General features: G+C 33.8%; 5 protein-coding genes and 1 long non-coding RNA gene across 7 annotated transcripts; 4 read left to right on the top strand and 2 right to left on the bottom strand.

Annotated features, from left to right (window-relative positions):
• Positions 1-288: 288 nt before the first annotated feature.
• Positions 289-2,222, top strand: LOC135796628 (thymus-specific serine protease-like). Its single transcript, XM_065308730.1, has 7 exons — positions 289-366; positions 421-549; positions 612-796; positions 868-1,100; positions 1,166-1,694; positions 1,757-1,926; positions 1,989-2,222. The coding sequence occupies exons 1-7, from the start codon at positions 328-330 to the stop codon at positions 2,096-2,098; spliced, it is 1,395 nt and encodes a 464-aa protein (XP_065164802.1). The 5' UTR covers positions 289-327; the 3' UTR covers positions 2,099-2,222.
• A 794-nt stretch (positions 2,223-3,016) lies between these two features.
• RabX6 (RAS oncogene family member RabX6) lies at positions 3,017-4,131 on the top strand. The gene is made up of 3 exons (XM_065308733.1): positions 3,017-3,332; positions 3,406-3,650; positions 3,709-4,131. The coding sequence occupies exons 1-3, from the start codon at positions 3,153-3,155 to the stop codon at positions 3,905-3,907; spliced, it is 624 nt and encodes a 207-aa protein (XP_065164805.1). The 5' UTR covers positions 3,017-3,152; the 3' UTR covers positions 3,908-4,131.
• Nfs1 (Nfs1 cysteine desulfurase) lies at positions 3,364-5,839 on the bottom strand. 2 transcript variants are annotated; one of them, XM_065308732.1, is made up of 6 exons: positions 5,626-5,839; positions 5,484-5,554; positions 4,541-5,420; positions 4,357-4,489; positions 4,132-4,295; positions 3,364-4,072 (listed from the first exon to the last, which is right to left on the bottom strand). In XM_065308732.1, the coding sequence occupies exons 1-5, from the start codon at positions 5,717-5,719 to the stop codon at positions 4,142-4,144; spliced, it is 1,332 nt and encodes a 443-aa protein (XP_065164804.1). In that variant the 5' UTR covers positions 5,720-5,839; the 3' UTR covers positions 3,364-4,072; positions 4,132-4,141. The 2 variants fall into 2 exon arrangements, with proteins under 2 accessions (XP_065164804.1, XP_065164803.1); XM_065308731.1 differs by having other exon boundaries at positions 3,364-3,579; positions 5,626-5,837.
• An 82-nt stretch (positions 5,840-5,921) lies between these two features.
• On the bottom strand, positions 5,922-6,819 carry PolZ2 (DNA polymerase zeta subunit 2). Its single transcript, XM_065308735.1, has 4 exons — positions 6,721-6,819; positions 6,369-6,660; positions 6,148-6,313; positions 5,922-6,099 (listed from the first exon to the last, which is right to left on the bottom strand). Exons 1-4 carry the CDS (start codon positions 6,731-6,733, stop codon positions 5,974-5,976), a joined length of 597 nt encoding a protein of 198 aa, XP_065164807.1. The 5' UTR covers positions 6,734-6,819; the 3' UTR covers positions 5,922-5,973.
• A 1,656-nt stretch (positions 6,820-8,475) lies between these two features.
• On the top strand, positions 8,476-14,640 carry LOC135795599 (uncharacterized). The gene is given in 14 exon segments (XM_065307316.1): positions 8,476-9,110; positions 9,166-9,534; positions 9,589-9,656; positions 9,720-9,891; positions 9,964-10,195; positions 10,197-10,311; positions 10,626-11,214; positions 11,273-11,640; positions 11,692-11,760; positions 11,817-11,988; positions 12,057-12,164; positions 12,167-12,411; positions 13,837-14,071; positions 14,138-14,640. Coding segments are annotated over 14 exon segments (3,621 nt in total). The 5' UTR covers positions 8,476-8,566; the 3' UTR covers positions 14,473-14,640.
• LOC135795333 (uncharacterized) lies at positions 12,745-13,519 on the top strand. The gene is made up of 3 exons (XR_010549064.1): positions 12,745-12,953; positions 13,011-13,202; positions 13,261-13,519. It is a non-coding gene; the product is annotated as an uncharacterized lncRNA (long non-coding RNA).
• Positions 14,641-19,799: the final 5,159 nt, after the last annotated feature.

Below are 19,799 nucleotides of genomic sequence, written 5' to 3'. Positions count from 1 at the left end.
TACCACATATAATTATTAACATGCGACGACTAGTGCAAGAATGTATTTTCGCGCATATGCGCTTATTGAAAAACACACTGATTTTAAAATTCCATATCTATCAGTACTTCCATGTGCACTTTATTCAATGTTTTCTCTAGGATTACATTTTTTTGGTAAAAAAATATTCACGTGGGCACAAAAATAGCACCAATTACACGCTCATATAGTAGGTTTTAAATATAAAACAACAAAATGCCTAAAATATTTTAACAACATTTGGTAGTATATAAGGAGTATCAGTTTCATTCAAAAGTATGCTCTACAGCGAATCTTTCAAGCAATAAAATGAAAACGTTTTATAGTTTACTTATAATTACATTGGTGGTAAGTTTTTTATTGTCAAACTTGAAAGATTATAAATTAATCGTGCTAAATTAGGTGGCACCGCTACATGCCTACAAACATACTCCTGAGGACTCGGGAAATAGTTCGTCGAGTGAAGTGTGGGGTGTTCACAAAGCAAGAGTAGACAACTTTAATCCAGCCAGTAGGGCGACTTATGATCAAGTAAGTTAAACATGTTCAAAGATTGAGAGCATTCTATTATAAAAACTATTTATATTTTCTAGCGATACATTTCTAATGACGAATTTGCTAGAGATGAAAACCCTCCAATGATAATTTATGTTGGTGGAGAATGGGAAATCACCCAGGGACAACTTAGTTCCGGACAATTGCATCTTATGGCAGAAGAAAATGAAGGGGCCCTGTTTTACTTGGAGCACAGATTTTATGGCCACAGTATGCCAAAAGGGTATAAAATTCTATACTAAAATTTACCTAAATTCTATACCAAAAAAGGAATACTATATTATACTTTTTTAGTGACTATTCTACCGCTAATTTCCAATTATTATCATCGGATCAAGCAATGGCGGATTTAGCTGGATTTATAAAAATGATAAAAAAGCAAAAACAGTATAAACACAGCAAAGTAGTGCTATTTGGTTGTTCATACTCTGCAACATTGAGTACATGGATGAAACATGACTATCCTGATATGATTACTGCAGTGTACGCAACAAGTGGTCCACTTTTAGCCAAAGAAGACATGAATGGTAATGCCATAGTTACTTTTCTTCCAATAATAATGTTTTAACTCATAAATACTTTAATTATACAGAATACTTGGAAAGAGCTTCGTTAGTTCTTGGATTGCTTAGTAAAGAATGCGCTAACACGCTTAATGCAGCCGTGCAGCAACTACAAGACCTTTACGAAGAAGAAGATGGACCACATAAGGTTCGCAAGATGTTTGGATACTGCACACCTCGTCCGTCCAATGAGCCATATGATAAAATGGTGATTTTCGAAACTATTGCAGCCTACTTCGGAAATATGGTGCAAACTAGTATGCCGACTCTACAAACCGAATGTAAGAAGTTATTAGACACCGAGGGCGAAACTGAAGCGGAGAAATTGGCCAACTATAGACGTGTTTCCAATGATTACTGTATTCATCAAGATTACAAGAGCACACTTTCTGCTTATGCTAATACGTCCACTGCTCAAGGATCACTCAGGCCTTTCTTTTATCAACAATGTACTGGTTTTGGTTGGTTTGTAACAACAAACAACGACAATCAAGACTTTGGAAATGTAGTCACCACTGACTTTTATCATAAACTCTGCGAAGATTCGTTCGATAAAACGTTAGTTTTAATTTTAATATGCACCCATATAGTTTATAATAATATAAATTGTATACTTGCAGTGTAAATGCTCAAACAATCGCAGCTGCAGTCGCTGCAACTAACGAAAGGTACGGAGGACAAAACCCAACCATAACAAATACCGCGTTTGCTTACGGAGGTCTCGACCCATGGCAACCAATGGGGCTCTCAGATAATATTAACGATGATACCGCAGTATTCTACATCGGAAGTATGTCAATTTAGTATAAGTTGAATTATTTCAATTCTTATTAATTAATTTTTTGTATTTAGGTGGCGGTCATTGTCACGATATGTTCGCACCACTAGCCAGTGATGGTCCAGACATGGTTCAAGCCAAAATTGATTTGAGAGCGCACATTAAGAATTGGCTTGATGAATAAGTATCACTGTGATATTATCATAATTGATTTGATAACTTACATGACAACTAATATTTTATTGCTAACGTTAAACTTAATTTGTGGGACTAAATAAAGATATATTTAAAAAAATGCAAACATAAAGGACTCATTTACCTGGACATTAAAAACATTTAAATTCGAGCTATTTTATATATAGTTTCGAATTTTAAATTTCTGTTCGGGAATTTTAAACTTACTATTAATTTTAGACCCTCGTGCTTTGTTAAAGAATACTTAAACTACATTTAGTCTGAATATATTTAAATAGTACCTTACAATGTATTAAAATAATAAAACACGCCTTTTTTAATTCTGACAAATCTATAAAAGTATCATGAATTTGGCAGAACCTTTCAGTATATTTATTGGCCGTATTAATTCTCTAATAATCCCACATTTTCAATTAAAAAAGTGAAAGTTTCGGCCGAAACCGAAACTGTAACTTACATAAAATATGTTTAATTTAAGTTTCAAAATTTAACAATTTAAGGAATGGTGCAATAAAACTATTTACAACAATATTACGCAATATATATAAGTAAAGTGATTGAAGATAGATTGGAAATTTTTAGAACATATTGAGGATTTCCTCAAACCTCTATCGTGTGTCTCATACGGTCGAAAGTTTCGTCCAAAAATTGGCGAAAACTGAAGCCGGAACCAGATTTCTTGGCCGAAACCGAAATTTCGGTCGGTCTCTAAAATTTATTCAAAGGATACTCACGAACGCATTGTATGGAGAAGATTCGAAATTCGATGGAATAATCTGTTCGAATTCTTTCATATTTATTTCTTACAGCAGGACGGTTTGCTAAAAACATGAGTCACTTGTTTATTTATTTGGCGGCGAAATATCGTTTATCCGGTTTCCTATGAACAAAGACATTTGATTGCAACTGTCAAACCAAAATTCCCTACATTCCAAATTACAGAGCCGCATTGGTGGGGAGGATTCGGAATCAATTTTGGAGGTTAAACGAATAGAAACAAAAACGCAAATAACGAACAAAATTCTAACGAATATCATTGCATAATGGCAACAACAAAAATACCAGAACAAAAAGTGATACTATGCGGCGAATACGGTGTAGGCAAGAGTTCGATATTTAGACGCTTCGCCAACAATTCATTTATCACATCCACTGACAGACAATCCACATTAGGACTTGATCATTATGACAAAATCTACACAGTTGGAGACAAGGATATTAAGGTAAAAGGCATTGCAGTTTTTGTGATGTATATATATATATATATAATTTTATTAGAATGTTATAAATTTATAGTTGCAACTATGGGACACAGGAGGCATGGAGAGGGTTGCCTCAATTACATCAAGTTATTACAAATTTGCTGAAGCTGCAATTTTGGTCTTTTCTTTAGACAATGCTGCATCCTTTCATGTGCTCTCACAACATTTACTTGATATTGTCACATATGCAGAGAATGCCAAAATATACCTATGTGGAAATAAGAATGATTTGATTACATCCACACCTCAAGTCACAGATGCTGAGATTGAATCATTTTGGTGAGATATAATAATTTCAACAAAAAATATTCCCCTAATTTGATTTAACTTGTTTTAGTGAACAATGCCATAATATTATAGCTGCTAGCTTCAAGACATCATGCAAGACTGGAGATGGTTTAGAGGACATGTTTGAGGACATTGCTAGTCAATTGGTGCATTCAAACAGATCCAAAATGGAACTACAAGCAATGGATAAACATGGTTTCAAGATAGGTGATGCAGATGAGGTCTATGAAGATGCCTGCTTGTGCTGAAAGTCTCAGGAATTCTCATTTTGATATGTATGCCATAAAAATTCACAAAACCAAAAAAAATGGCATAAAATTCAATATGCTCTAGTCCGTAATTTTGCTTTATTGGGTGAATGAGATTGTGCGCAATTTGCGGTTTAGTCCGAAATAACTGTGATGAATTGTGAACTAAAACCCATTCAGGGGTTGAATGCGTTTATTACTGATATTAATAATGCTTTACTTACGTTGGTTCGTTTAGTGTTGAGACCATTGAATACTCTTCAAGTCGATTCCTTCCTGGACCATTTCCCACAAGGGGCTCATTTCTCTTAATCGTTTTACATGTGAGATACAACGCTCGGCTGTGTAGTCTACTTCAGCGATTGTTGTGAATCTGCCAATGCCGAATCTGGCAAAAAAATATTTGAATCGAACATACAGAAATTGAAGCAATTGAGATGCTACTTTACCTTATTGAACTGTGTGCTAAGTCTTCATCAGCCCCAATTGCCCTTAATACATATGATGGTTCCAAAGAAGCTGATGTGCAAGCAGATCCACTAGATAAAGCAATATCCTTCAGCGCCATTAACAGCGATTCACCTAAAGAAAAGTTAATAAAGCAACTCCAATAATTCACACATGAAAACTTACCTTCAACATAAGCGAATGATAAATTTATACAACCTGGATATGACAGAATTGGATCGCCATTCCGAATCACATGCGTCAGTTCTCCATAGATTTTATCCATCAAACGTTTTGAGAGAAACTCCATCCACCTATGATCATAATCCATCTCCTGTAGTGAAATCCTGCAGGCAGCTCCCAATCCTACAGCCAAGGGTGGAGGAACAGTTCCACTCCTCAAACCTCTTTCTTGTCCTCCTCCACTTTGTAATGCTTCAATTCTTACTCTTGGCCTCCTCCTCACATACAAAGCACCAACTCCTTTTGGACCATATAGTTTATGTCCACTTATAGACAACAAATCAATGTTCATTTCATTGACATCTATAGCTATCTTGCCTACTGCTTGTGCAGCATCAGTGTGAAAGAAGACCTTTTTAGACTTGCATAACTTGCCTATTTCAGTGATTGGTTGCTTCACACCAATCTCATTATTCACAGTCATTATAGATACAAGAGATGTTTCAGGCGTTATTGCTTTATCTAATTCTTCTAGTGAGATAATGCCATTTTGGGCAACAGGTAGGTATGTAACTTTAAAGCCTTCGCCTTCTAAAGCCCTGCATGAGTCTAGAACACATTTGTGTTCTGTTTGAGTTGTAATAATGTGTTTCTTCTTGGAACTGTAAAATCTTCCTACTCCTTTTATGGAAATGTTGTTGCTTTCAGTTGCACCAGATGTAAAAATAATTTCTTTTGGGTCTGCACCAATTAATTCAGCTACCTCAGCGCGTGCTTTTTCAACGGCAGATTCCGTTTCCCAACCATATGCATGTGTTCTTGAGTGAGGATTACCATAGTATGAAGTTAAAAATGGAAGCATTTCATCTAAAACTCTGGGATCCTATAAAAAATATTGTTAAAAATAAAATGAAATGATAAAAATAACTTTAATAATATGATTTACCATTGGTGTTGTAGCTTGAGCATCCATATATAATGGTCTACCAAGGAATCCTGCATCTTCAAGTTGTGGATCTTTAAATTAAAGAAAAAAGCAAGAGCTTGTATAAAAATATAACCTGCCTCCGAATATATTTAAAAATTACTTGCTGCTGTGGCTTTGTTTCTAATCTGCAATCCTGCGACATTATTCGTGATGAACTGCTTAAGATGATGCGGCTTTATTAAATTTCGTAACATTTTTAAATAACATGGACAATAGAAGAACAGCCGATAATTCCAACAATACGAGCCGATAACCCTACAGTTCAATTACATCAGCATATCACGCACGAAACCACGTGGACTTAATTCCAAGGCTTTGATTGGTTGAATAGTTGATTCTGTATGTAATTTAGATATAGGCAACTAAATATACACAAAGACTATCAGATACAAAAAACATGCTTCAAGATTTTTATGATTTACGCAATCGTTGAAAACATAATTATTTGTTAACTCTTGTCATCACATTCTTCAAAGTATATCTGCATGACTAGTTTATCAGTATCAATACTGTGTATTGGTACAATTCCTAGTGTATTGAACTCAATTTGATTGACTGGAAGCCAAGGAAACTCCTAAAACAAAATGTTCACTACCACAAACAAACATTATTATGCCAATACCTTTTGTTCCTGTTCTTCATTAAATGCAACAGCTGAAAATTCAGTGGTATGTAGGATAATATCGAACTCTGATTGACTTGATAATGGTTTAAGTCCATGGATGGAATTAGACAACTTTAAGCAAAAATGTCGTAAAGTTTGTTCCAATTGACCAAATAAAGAATCACTATAATATACACAATTAATTACAAAATAGGTACAATATAAATTAAATATACTACCTTTCAGTGGATTTATTTTCAAATTGTATAACATCAAAGATATATTTCTCAACTAAAACTTTGTCACTTCTAATGCACAAAATAATTTGCTTCAGTTGATTGTTTTGAGCATGAGCTTGGGCTGCTTTTAGTACTTGGGTAATATACTCATTTAATATTGGATGTTCTGATTGGTAGACAGTAACACCATACTTTTTTCGAGGTGTAAATATTGCTTCTGGATATAATTTCCTAGTGTAAAGAATGTTATGTATGGAAACTTCAAGAAAATCGCATAAAATATCTGTGATTTCTACAAATAAATACATGGAGTAATAATTATTTCATAACAATATTAACAAATGAAACCAACCCACTGTTGTCATTATTTTGAAAATAACAAAATGGGGTTATGCACTTCGTGCAAACTTTGTAAAATGCGACAATCACGGCGTCAATCATTGCGACAATCATTGAAACTAAAAAAGCTCTGAGCTTTTCTGGCGGGAATTTTAAAAATTTAAATTTTAGCATGATACATACATGTTGGGCTTTTACCATTGCAAACTACTGTAAAAATATGCAATGAAACATATGTTTTGAAATAGATTTGGATACAGAAGCATAAAAACAAGTAATAAGCATTTTGATTCTTCATTCTTAAGAATACATCATGGCGAATTTCTAGTATTTACAAAAGAAGGGAATCTAAGTTGTGCTTGTGTGATTGATCACCCACATAGAAAAACATGATAAATGATCATGCGTTGAACGCTTTTTACGATTAAATAGTATCTAAGTGAAGCCGTGATCTGCAGTCCTTCACTTAAAAACACAACAATGGAATGTTTTTTGCGTATTTGCTCGGGGTTGTCGGGCTGCCATGATTTGCACAATTTTTTTGATTCATACATTTATTGACAAAACATCTCACGACCTCATGTTTGAAACGATTGGCAACGGGTGTGAATTCTGAATTGTAACTCATGAACAGACTAGACCGGCAGAGTATCATCAAAAATTTATTTTTGTTCGCTTCTTGACTTTTAAGATTTATGAAAAAAGAATTACCTACATAAAAAAAGTATATGACACAGAAGGAAAAAAGCAGTTTCTAATATTTTAACATAATTTCTTGCAATGGTTGTATCAGATAGTGTTTAACAACAATCTCTTGTTAAAAATTGTGTTTATTGTTGCTTATGTTGTTTTTAAAAGGAAAAGTTAAGTTAATCATTGATTATTCTTGTTGGTAAAATATGCGGCGTGTGCTACACACAACGAAACCATTTTGAAAGCGTTTTTGCATCTATTAAGTCTGCGTCTAAAACGGTATCCAACATAGATGTAAAAAAAATGAGGGGTTCCTGAAATACGCGCGCATCTAGGTAATATATAGTCGCGCGCGACCCTCTTCTTTAGTCTCCTGCTAAAAATAATATAAAAAAGAGGGAAGCCCGATGGGACGTGCCATTGGCGCGCGTGTGCACCACGTTCCAAACTTTTTCTTTCGCTACGTTTTGTCGGGCCTTCCTCGTTCCATCGCTTTTATTCAAAATTGAAAACACGCGTCTGTAGACGGGGCGCATGCAGAAAAAATAGGGTAGTTTTTATGCGTGTTATGTATATAATCTGCATATATGTGAGGAATTGGATTTGGATGTGAATGCATAGGGAACATAAAAAAGGTGCGGAAGTCTAGCCAAATAGGAAAAAGGTGCACATGTTGAAGGGCCCTCTTGTTTCTTTCAGTCTGTGTCGCACGCTTCATGAATTCCCGGCGACGGGATTCATTTTCGGCTTCATGTTGCAACCACCGTTGCGTTGAAATTTAACAATCAGTAAACTACATCGTCAGTGGTTTTTTGTGGAGCTTTTTTTAGAATTGCACTTGTTTTGAGGTCGATTTTTAGGGTCGGTGATGATTTTTTTACAAGGGCGTTAAACGTTTTAACCTGTAAGGTTAAGATTTTTTTATAATATTATTTTGACTAAACTTTACTATATTCGACACAAACAGATTTTGCGATGCAAAAATTACAGTTCATAAGTTCAATGTTTGAAAAGCTGCAATCAATGCCAATTCGTGTTATCAGTTAGTCAGTTTTGACATTTATTTATATAACATTAGTTGCAATAACATTAATTACTGCAATAACATTAATTACCGCAATTACATTAAGAACATTAGTTTAGTAGTTTTTGAACACTATAGCAAGATGTTTGCGTTTGTGTTGTTTGCAACAATTTTGTTAATATGGGTTCTCAGCAAGTTAATGGCGTACCGTCGATATACGGCAAAATTAGATATTGTCCCACAATTCAAAGGACTGCCTCTCATCGGAATTGCGCATAAATTAATTGATGTAAACAAGGCAGTACAGATTGGATTAGACTTGTTTAAACAATGCGGACGTAGTCATACTCTTTACATCGGACCAATACCGTATTTGATTGTGTGCGATCCGGAGCTGGCTGAAGTGATTTTGAGTTCTAATGTCTTAATAGACAAAAATTATGAATACAAGTTTACAAGTGCCTGGTTTGGAGATGGCTTATTAACAAGCACTGGCGAAAAATGGAAAAGCCACCGAAAAATATTAACTCCAAGTTTTCATTATTCCATCTTGGAAGAGTTTGTTCAAACATTCGATAAGGCTAGTAAAGTTTTAGTGCAAAAACTAGAAAAAGAAGTTGAAAACAAAAATCCTTCTGTTGATATTTACAAATATCTTACTTTATGTACATTGGATATCATTTGTGGTTAGTTGATAATGCATAGAATATAATTTCTTTTTTTATGTACTTCTAATTTTAGAAACGGCAATGGGTACTGTAATTAACGCCCAAGATAATCCAAATTTAGCATTTGTTCATAGTATTCAGGAAATGTGTCATTTAATCTTTTTGCGTGTTATGTCACCGCTTCGGGTCAATTGGATTTATCGTCTAACAAAATTTTATCAACGAGAAGTAAATGCGCTTAAGGAACTGCGAAATTTTAGTGATACCATTATTGCCAAAAGAAAAGCAGTGTTGGAACAGAAGGGAACATTTGACGCTGTAGATGAATTTGGCACTAAAAGGAAACATTCCTTTTTAGATGTTTTGTTACAAGCGACTGTAAACGGACGTAAATTAACTGATGAAGAAATCAGAAATGAAGTTGATACATTCATGTTTGAAGTAAGTAATATTTAATAAATTTAAAAGGACTATTAAATATCAAATTTTCTTAGGGGGCATGATACAACTGGAGTGGCTTTAAGTTTTGTTATTTATTTATTAAGTAAGCACCAGGATGTTCAAGTAAGTTTATTATATTAAACTAAGTTGATAATTCTAAATCAAGAAACGTATTTTATTTAACAGAAAAAAGTTTACGATGAAATCATACATATTATTGGTCCCGATAAAACTAAAAGTGTAACAATTGACGAATTAAATCAATTAAAATACACTGAAATGGTGATTAAAGAATCTCTGCGGATATATCCATCTGTTATGTGCTTTGGTAGATCTTTAAGCAAAGATGTGCCTTACAGTAAGTATAAATTTTCTATTTCATAATTTTTATTTCTTTTTATTATTATTATATATTAATATTAATTTTCAGATAATGGCTTCATTCCTAAAGGTGTACCAATTGTTTTCAACGCATACAACATGCATCGCAACCCTAACACTTTCCCAGATCCAGAAAAATTTGATCCAGAAAGATTTTCGTTAGAAAACTCCGCCGGGAGACATCCGTATGGATATATTCCATTCAGTGCCGGACCACGCAACTGTATCGGACAAAAGTTTGCTATGTTGGAACTCAAGTCTACCATCAGTAAGATTCTTCGTTTTTTATGAAGTTTTGCCAGCTATTCCTCATCATGAAGTCAATGTTATTACTATGTTGACGCTTCAGTCGAGTAATGGTATTAGACTCAGGCTAGAACATCGAGAAAAGTCACCATAACACATAATATAAATTTTCAACAATTTGAATTAATACTAAAATTAAATTTTAATACATTAACAACCGATTTAGTAATAATTAAAGTCCACCTACTTATCGCAATAACCGATAACAGTTGGTCAAAAATGTTGTCTGCTGCAAATAAAAACTGCTACTGCTAATCAAAACACGTCTCTTACTCATGAATTTATAATTTTTGTTTCCATAATACAAGTTCACAAGTTCAGTGATTTCGTAATCTAAAAGTTGGAAACAAGTTATGTTGCATTTTATCAATATATTAACTGCTGTTTTGCTTTACTTAATTTTAAACCAAAGTTTATTTAGTACGTGTTAATACTTGTACATTCTACAAAATGTATTACGCAGTGCCTTTAGTAATAATTTTGTGTTTATGGCTTCTAAAAAAATACATAGCCTATCGACGATTTACATCCAAACTGGATATATTCCCACAATTCAAGGGATTACCTCTCATAGGAAATGCACACAAATTGATTGATGTAAACCAAACAGTGCATGTTAGTTTAAAATGGTTTAATGATTGTAAAACCAGTCACACTACCTACATTGGAACAGAACCATATTTAATTGTGTGTGATCCAGAATTGGCTGAGGTAATTTTAAGTTCAAATGTTTTAATTGATAAAAGTATGGAATATAAATTCCTGAGTGCATGGTTTGGAGATGGATTATTAACAAGTACTGGTGAAAAATGGAAAAGCCATCGAAAGATATTGACTCCAAGTTTTCATTATACCATTTTGGAAGAGTTTGTGCAAACGTTCGACAATGCTAGTAAAGTTTTAGTGCAAAAACTTGAGGATGAAGTTACAAGAAACAATACTTCGGTTGAAATTTATAAGTACCTTACTTTGTGCACATTGGATATCATTTGTGGTTAGTTGATAATAAATTTAACATTATAATCAGTTTAATATATGTATATAATTTTTAGAAACTGCAATGGGAACTGTAATAAATGCCCAAGACAATCCAAATATGGCTTTCGTGCAGTGCATTAATGAAATGTGTCATATTATGTTTTTACGTTGTATGACACCATTGCGATTTTACTGGCTTTATCGCTTAAGTAAATACCACCAAAAAGAACGAAAAGCGCTAAAAGTACTGCGTGAATTTAGTAATACAATTATTACAAAAAGAAGAAAAGTTTTAGAAACACAAGGAACTCTTGATACTGTAGATGAATTTGGTACAAAGAGGAAACATTCGTTTTTAGACGTTTTGTTGCAAGCGACTGTAAATGGACGCAAGTTAACTGATGAAGAAATTAGAGAAGAAGTTGATACATTTATGTTTGAAGTAAGTTGTATTTATCAATTTCAATTATAATGGTTAACAAATGTTTTTTAGGGACATGACACAACTGCTGCAGCCTTAGGTTTTGCAACATATTTGTTAAGTAAACATCAAGATGTTCAGGTAAATTAAATTTTAACTCAGTTAATAAAAATAATTAAAACACATTATTTTCAAAGCAAAAAGTCTACGATGAAATAGTAAATGTCATTGGTACAGATAAAAACAAAAGTGTAACAATGGATGAACTAAATCAATTAAAGTACACTGAAATGGTAATTAAAGAATCTCTAAGATTATATCCATCGGTAGTGGCTTTTAGCAGAACATTGAGCAAAGATGTGCCATACAGTAAGTTAAAAAATCTAACTACATTTTTCTTCAAAATATTTAAAATCAAAATATATTATTATCTACAGAAAATGGCGTCATTCCTAAAGGTTTGCGGGTAGCATTCAATGCATATAACATGCATCGTAATCCTGACACTTTCCCCGATCCAGAAAAATTTGTTCCGGAGCGTTTTTTTTGTTAGAAAACACAATCAAGAGACATCCATATGGTTATATTCCATTCAGTGCTGGACCACGTAACTGTATCGGACAAAAATTCGCCATGTTGGAACTGAAGTCTACTATAACCAAAATGCTGCGCTATTTTAAGATTTTGCCAGCTATTCCCCAACATGACATTAATGTGATTAGTATGATGACGATTAAATCAAGTAATGGTATACTAGTGAGATTTCAACGTCGAGAAGACTCAGTAGCCAATTAAGTAATATATGTTTGTAAATAGCAAAGATGTAATTGAATTTGACTACTGTTACACTTTGATCTATTAAAAAACTGGACGAGTAGCAATAAAATATTATACAACCTGTTTTATTAAACCACAGATAATATCAAAATTTACAAATTGTTTTCAAGTGTTTATGTCTCTTTAAATATGATTAAATTGGGCACTCAACTGCGCAATTCATATGCAACTTAAAGTATTACTTCGAGTAGATAAAGTAAATATAACTTTGATTACAAAAATACATTGACATAGAGTATCGCTAGCAAATGCATTTTTTATTAAGTTTATCAATATAAATAAATACATTTTGCATTCAAGTTAGTCCGTTGTCGTTAACGGAGTAGAGAATATTATTAACATGTTTACTGTATTATCAGCATTAATTGTTATTTTGGGGGCATGTGTTTTATGTTTACATGTAAAACATGAAAGAAAGTTTGGACATTTACGGAAAATATTTCCAGGATGCGTATGGTTTCTAAACGTTAGATTACATCACTTATTAAATCCTGAAAGTAGGTATCCTTTATATTCGTTTTAAAATGGTTCATAATATAAATTATTATTTACAGATGCACTCAAAATTACTACAAATGTATACAAATCCTTTAAAAACAATGTATTGTATTTAATGTATCCACATGCAAAGTTATTACTTTATGACCTCAAATTAATTGATTTGGTTCTCAGTACAAATATGGATAAAACGGTAGAATATTCATTTATTAAATCATGGCTCTCTGAAGGAATTTTGACCTCCAAATGTAATTTTGTTACATGTTATACACACATATGCACATTAACTATGTTTATAAATTTCAGATGACAAATGGAAAGTTCATAAAAAAACTTTTAGCTCCGGCATTTAGCATGAAAAATCTCATGAATCACATCGACGCTTTCAATGAACAATCTCTAGTGCTATGTAAAAAATTACAAGACAGAATTGACCAACCATCATTCAATATTCATAAGTATATTAACCTGTGCACAATGGATATTATTTTAAATACTGCACTAGGTGCAGATATTAAAATTCAAGATAATCCTACTTCGGAATATATGACAAGTGCACATACAATGTGTAATATTTTATACAAACGTGGATTTTCCTTAAGTAGATATGATTGGTTCTATCGATTTACATCGGATAAAAAGCTTGAACAACAGTGTGCAAAATATTTGAATGATTTTAGTAATAAATTTATAACAGAACGAAGGCATTCAAAAAGTGCTGGTAGTGTTCGTACTATTTTGGATATGCTTTTAGAATGTGAAGAATTGTCAGACGAAGATGTTTGTGCTGAAATTAATACATTCATTTTTTGCGGTAAGCTAAACTTATAATGTAACTTTTTGTTCTTTTTCATATTTTATCATAAAATTAAATATTTTTAGGGTCATGAAACAACAGGTTCAACTTTAAGTTTTGCTTTATACGAATTAAGCAGAAATCCAGATATACAAACTAAAGTTTACAATGAAATAATAACTGTAGTAGGCAATGATAACGCACCGACTTATAATGATTTAGAAAGTTTACCTTACACCTCCATGATGTTGAAAGAAGTCTCTAGGCTTTACCCAGGAGTGCCTTTTATTTCACGATACATCACCAAAGAGATAACTTGGAGTATGTTATTCCTAAATATTTTATTCTTTTATATAGGTAGGTAAATTAATTTTTATAATTTTTTAGATGGTTATGTGTTGCCAACAGGTCTTGAATGTTATCTATCATTGCTTGAAATACATCGAAATGAAGATTATTTTGAAGAACCAGAAAAGTTTGATCCAGAACGCTTTAATGATGTAAATGTGAAAAAAATCCCTACTGGTGCATACATACCTTTTAGTATAGCGCCTCGTGGGTGTATAGGTCAAAAATTCGCGCAGCTTCAGATGAAGACCATATTGATACATTTGTTGCGACAGTATGAATTTCTACCAGATTGGGAACATGAATTACATCTAGTTACAAATGTTACTTTGCAATCTAAAAACGGCATCAAATTGAGGATAAAGAAACGTTGATAATGATAATAATTATTAAAAATAATGTTACACTATATACCTATATCTAAATATTCTCTTATACTAAAAACAATAATTATTCTTAATAATAAAAATTAATCAAATAATGTAAAATAATTTTAAAATATGTTAAATTAGAGTTCAAGAAAAAAAAACTGATAATTATTTTTCTTGTAAGTTTTGATTTCTAGGTGATCGTTAGTCTTGTCACATTTTTTCGGTTAAAATTTTAAGGTGTTCGCTTTGGGTCATTTAGGCACGCTCTATAAAACGCGCTTGACCATAAGGCGATGCAAACTTGTGTGTGGGTTTGTGTTTGCGCACGGGGTCGAAGGCACACTTTGAATCATGGCGGAGGGCCACCGCCAGCACCTGGCAAAGCTGCAGTCCGGGATTTCTGCAGTTAGCCGCTTCTTTACACATGTGCCACGCATGCACACGCACGCTCATTGTGCACGCCGAAAAAAAAAGAAGCAGACAATGGGTTTCCTATAACGACAACCTATCGGAACGATATTGTCACTGATATTTTATTTATTGGCTACTCTCTATTGATGGACACGAGCTATTTTTATACGTTTTGGGTAGCTTTCTAGAGTTTTTGCGTTTTTGCATTTTTAGATTTTCAAATCTTTGGATAAGACGAAGACGGGATCATCGCCAAACGGTCAATATATCTAATAGGCAAACAATGTAAAGAATTGTATCTTGATAGATCATTAAATCCCTCAAAGGAAATCTGCACGTGCCATTTATCACAAAAGCGGTTTGATCGATCTGATTGACACGAGTTTTTAAGATATTCATCAAAATTCGTTTATTTAGTGTCACACGTTAAATAAATTTCAAAATATATATATAAAAAATGCATTAATTTCTTGGCGGATTATTATTATTTTGAAAATGTATTAACATTAGAGAGTCAAAAATAATTTTTCTTTAACCTATACAAAAAATCAAGGCAATATTTGAGTAAAAAATTAAGTTAAAATACTGAAACTAATTTTGCCTAAATATTCTAAGCGATGCTGTTAGGCAAAAATATATTCAAAATATAAAAAGATAGTTAATATTATGTGCAAATCTACATTTTTGTGTTTCCTTTAACAGTTAGACATTTTTTTAAAACTTACAGATTATGCATGAATGATATTATGCAAGTGTTTTGCCATTGACACTATACGCTAAGTACATGCATATTCAATTTGTTAAGAGCAGGAAAGTACTTATTTGTAGTTACTTTCCTTCTCAATAGTATAAGTACCTACATTGTCCGATGTCTAGACTAGGTAAAAATGATTTAGCAAAAAGATTATGTGATCTTCAACAATAGTACGCAAAGTACGCTTGGAAAAATTTAACCCGGTTTTGAAAGTTAGCATAATGGCTAAAATATTTTCTTTTTTTGCATTTCTTAGAAAATTTCAAAAAAAATCCATAGACATTTCAAGTTGATTGATTATAGGTAGGTCAGAAAAAAAATTGAAAAAAAAACGTGAGAATATTAACTCTTTCTAATTTCAAACTTAAAGATACCTAACAAAAACAAAACATGTGATACTTTTATCAGATGTATTTGTTTACTTTAATTTTAACGGCTATAGCTATTGAATTGCGCGTCGAATTAAATCCGCTAGAATAATATTGAACTAACTTTAGTTAGTTCTATACGAGCAACTGAATGAAGACATCATGAATGGCGAAAACAACAAAGCTGGGTGAAGTACGAACCACAAAGAAGTCGAAACGTATCCTAATTCCATCTAATCACTACGTCCAATAAAAGCTACCGAAATCTGTAATCTCTTCTGGTAAGTAAGTACCGTGAAATGTCTACATTATAAACCGAGACTGTGCCGCACCGGAAAAAAATCGACGGGCAGCTAAAGCCGACCGCACGCTGCACGCAGTGCCAAAAACGCCAAAAAGACCTCAAAAAGCATATAAAAAAGGAAGTGGTCTACGGTTTTGACTCATCGGTAGCCCTCAATCCCTCATACAGCACCGATATACCATTCAAATTATCGCCATATGCTTGACGACAGAATTTCAGTGCAAAGCAAAGCAAAATCCAAGACGCAAAAAGATCGGTGCGTTTGTTCGTTGCAAAAAAAGAAGAAAAATATGGGCATAGTATACGTGAGTCTTTGTTTAGTAAGGAAGCACTGCATCTATGAGGGTGGACGTTTTCTTTGATCGATACGAGTTGTCACTCGTCCGAATGGAACTTGAAGATATTTAAATTTTAACATTTTTACCAAACCCATGATTCTACTACCTGACAACAAAACTAGGTACCTATGTGTTACTCGCCTTCCTTTCGCAATTCCAGCGAGTGCTAAACGGAAGGACAAAATGCGGAATAATGAGAAAATAGGTCTATTTTTCGAAACTATTTTCGGTACCTCTACCGCTGTTCATATTTGGATGTTTTGATCGGTTCTTGACGTGCGCCAATATTTTTTACATTCATTTTTCGGATGCCTGCCACGTTTTTTGCCCGACGACTTAATTTAATATTTATCACGCTTTGATATACGTGACGTGATAAGTGCTCGACGTATTACATCTGCTTTTTATTAGAAAACCTATAAAAATAAGGTTCGAAATTTTGAATACGTCGAAATCCTAATAGGATTATCAAAAGAATTGAAATCTCTGGCAATCTGACAAGCGAAAAATTGTGTAGTACCTACAATTAATACAGAAAAACGTGTTTACCGGTTCAATGAAATCATTTAACGGTTGATGGTTGTAACCCTTAAAACCAATAAAAGAGAAACTGTTATCTGTTTAGAATACAAAATTTATGTTTTACCTTTTTTTGTAATATTACGTAATATTTTATGAATTTTTATGGTCAAAAACCCACAAAAAATTACAATGTGCAATAAAATTTTGTCGTTTCATCTGTAAAATGTGTTATAAGACACGATGGTTAATAATATTATTATTTTCCGGTCAGGAAATACGCCGACGTAACAATTTAATTTTTTATTAAAATAAGTAGCGGTAAATTTTAAATTCTGTCGTCATTGTTTGTATTCAAATTCAAATTTTTAAAAATACATTTTATATCTCAAGGATTCAACCCGTTAATTTATTTATTTATTTGGTTTATATAATTATTTTAAAATTTACTAGTTGGGCACCCATTTTGAATTTGCTGATTAGATCGGTTTGTTTATTTTTACGTTAACTGCGTTTGCGTGAAGCGGTGTAAAACAACTGGCGCCGCAATGAAGCATAGTTTGTGCTCTTTGACTAATTAAAAACGTTGACTTTTCATTCAAGCGAAGTCGTTACTCTTTCGTTCGGCGCGCTCCTGCAAAGGGTTCCGACCTGATGTAAAATGGATGAGGCACTTTTTTTTTCGTCTCTTCGGCAGTAATGGTGCGCCAGTGCGCGGTAGTAAAAGGCGACGTCGACGAAAATAGCAAAAACAGTGCATTTTTGTCTCCGCGTACAACAACGCGCCGAAAGCTGTGCGCAGAGGGTGTCGGAAAACGTCGACTTCGTCAACGCCGCCGCTTGAAATATGGACGCCTGTCAGAGATTTAGTTTTATTGACCGCAGACGTCGACGTTTTTCCAGACTACAAAACTACATTTTATTAAAATAGACACAAAATTAAAATACATAAGGACTTAAGATTTAGTTCAGTATATTTTCAGGCATAGGCATTAAATTTAAAAAAATGTAAAAATTAATTAATAATTAATAGTAAATTATAAAGAAAAGTATAATCAAAGACTTTCATTGTCCAGCTGCTAAATTCAACCTCAACAACCTCAAAACCGTTAAAGTACATCTTCCAAGGAAGCAAAGAAGAAGTATCTCCCGCCCAAGCGTGTGGAAGTGTGTGGCACTTCAGTACCTCACCCTCAACACCAACGACCGTTTGCCTAACGACTCTCCACCGACGTTTGTTCATTTCAACGTATTTACCGTTTCCGCGCGCAAAATTATCCAATGTCGTTCATGCCATCCGCATATAGTTACCAAATGAAAAAATTTTAAATCCTCCATTGTGGCTTTAATTGCTTCACACTCTTTGTTGCGAGTAGCGAGTCTCTTCACCCAGGCAACATTAAACTATTGTGTGCGCTATTCTGATAGCACCGTTGGTCATTGATGCTGTGACCGCGGGGGTGAATACACGCTGAGAAAAAGTGTCCCGAACTTTTGCGGAAAGGATGGTGGATAGAGGATATCGAGCGCCAGCGTAATGCACGTAACAGATACAATAAAATAAAATAAAATTTGACCGGATAAGGATGTGGAGTGGACAATGGGCGAAATGTTGGGGTGGCGTGGGGTGGACAAGCGTTTGAAGGTTGCACGCCGTGTGGGACGTTTCTCAAAGTCTAAAAATATACGTGTGTAAGCTGAGGATTATCGGCGCATTACGATTTGGCCTTAATTAAGAAACCCTGCTGGGCTTCAACAACTGGACATTGGTACAATATCGTTTAGCTATAGTTGAAATCTGACAGCTGGTTTTGTAAATAAAATAAACAGTTATTTTATATTGTTTTTTTTTCAGGAAAAAGCAGCAATAAAAGACTTTAAAAAATATACCTATAAAGAATTCAACCTGTTAGGTTTTTCCCCTAAAAACTTGTTAAAGTAAACCTGTTCATTTCCTATTTTTTAAGTAGTTCTACCATCAAATTTTTTTTTTGCAAACTTGGGTTCATATTTTTTAGGGGTGCTTTCCCCTATGTAAAAAGTGAAAAAAACACCCTTCTTAAACTTGTGATTAGTCAAACACGCGCCACATGACCCCAAATTTTACACCGCGCGTGCCTTTTTTATACTCGCGCTCCCCTACTAGTTATTTTTTACTGTATTTACATGCAAGCGAATCATCGTCAAACGCAACCAAACTGTATATACAAAACATACTCATAACATGGAGGGCCGTGTGCTTTTTTTAGCTTTCAAGTGAGCGCAGTAAATTGTACGCTCCCTTTTTTATTCGTGGCTCGTGACTCGACGAATAAATAGATAGGGTTTGCAGGCGTGGCGTGTTTTTTTAAGTTTTTTACACCACGCCCTATACAATGGCGGACCGAAAATCGAATCGGATGCAGGACGCGAGACGATACAGCGAAATGCGTCGCCATATAGAAGGGGACGGGGTCGTTGATGGCAGTGCAATTTATCAAAGTATTGATTTTGTTTTTCCGCGCGTTCCTTCGGGAGCGAGGGGAGCGCGAGGAATATATCGGATGGCGGATTCTTTCGGACGATGCGGAATGAGTGCAATGTAATTTTTTATTTACCTACAGTTTGATTACCTATATAAAAATTGTACGAAATAA

The sequence above is a fragment of the Atheta coriaria genome, unplaced genomic scaffold, assembly GCF_025399875.1.
Source record: "Atheta coriaria isolate IRGN ID8LTWV9N9 unplaced genomic scaffold, Caltech_Dcor_3.1 hic_scaffold_7_pilon, whole genome shotgun sequence".
Taxonomy (NCBI): Eukaryota; Metazoa; Arthropoda; class Insecta; order Coleoptera; family Staphylinidae; genus Dalotia; species Dalotia coriaria.
This window is presented reverse-complemented; position numbering and strand designations above follow the sequence as displayed.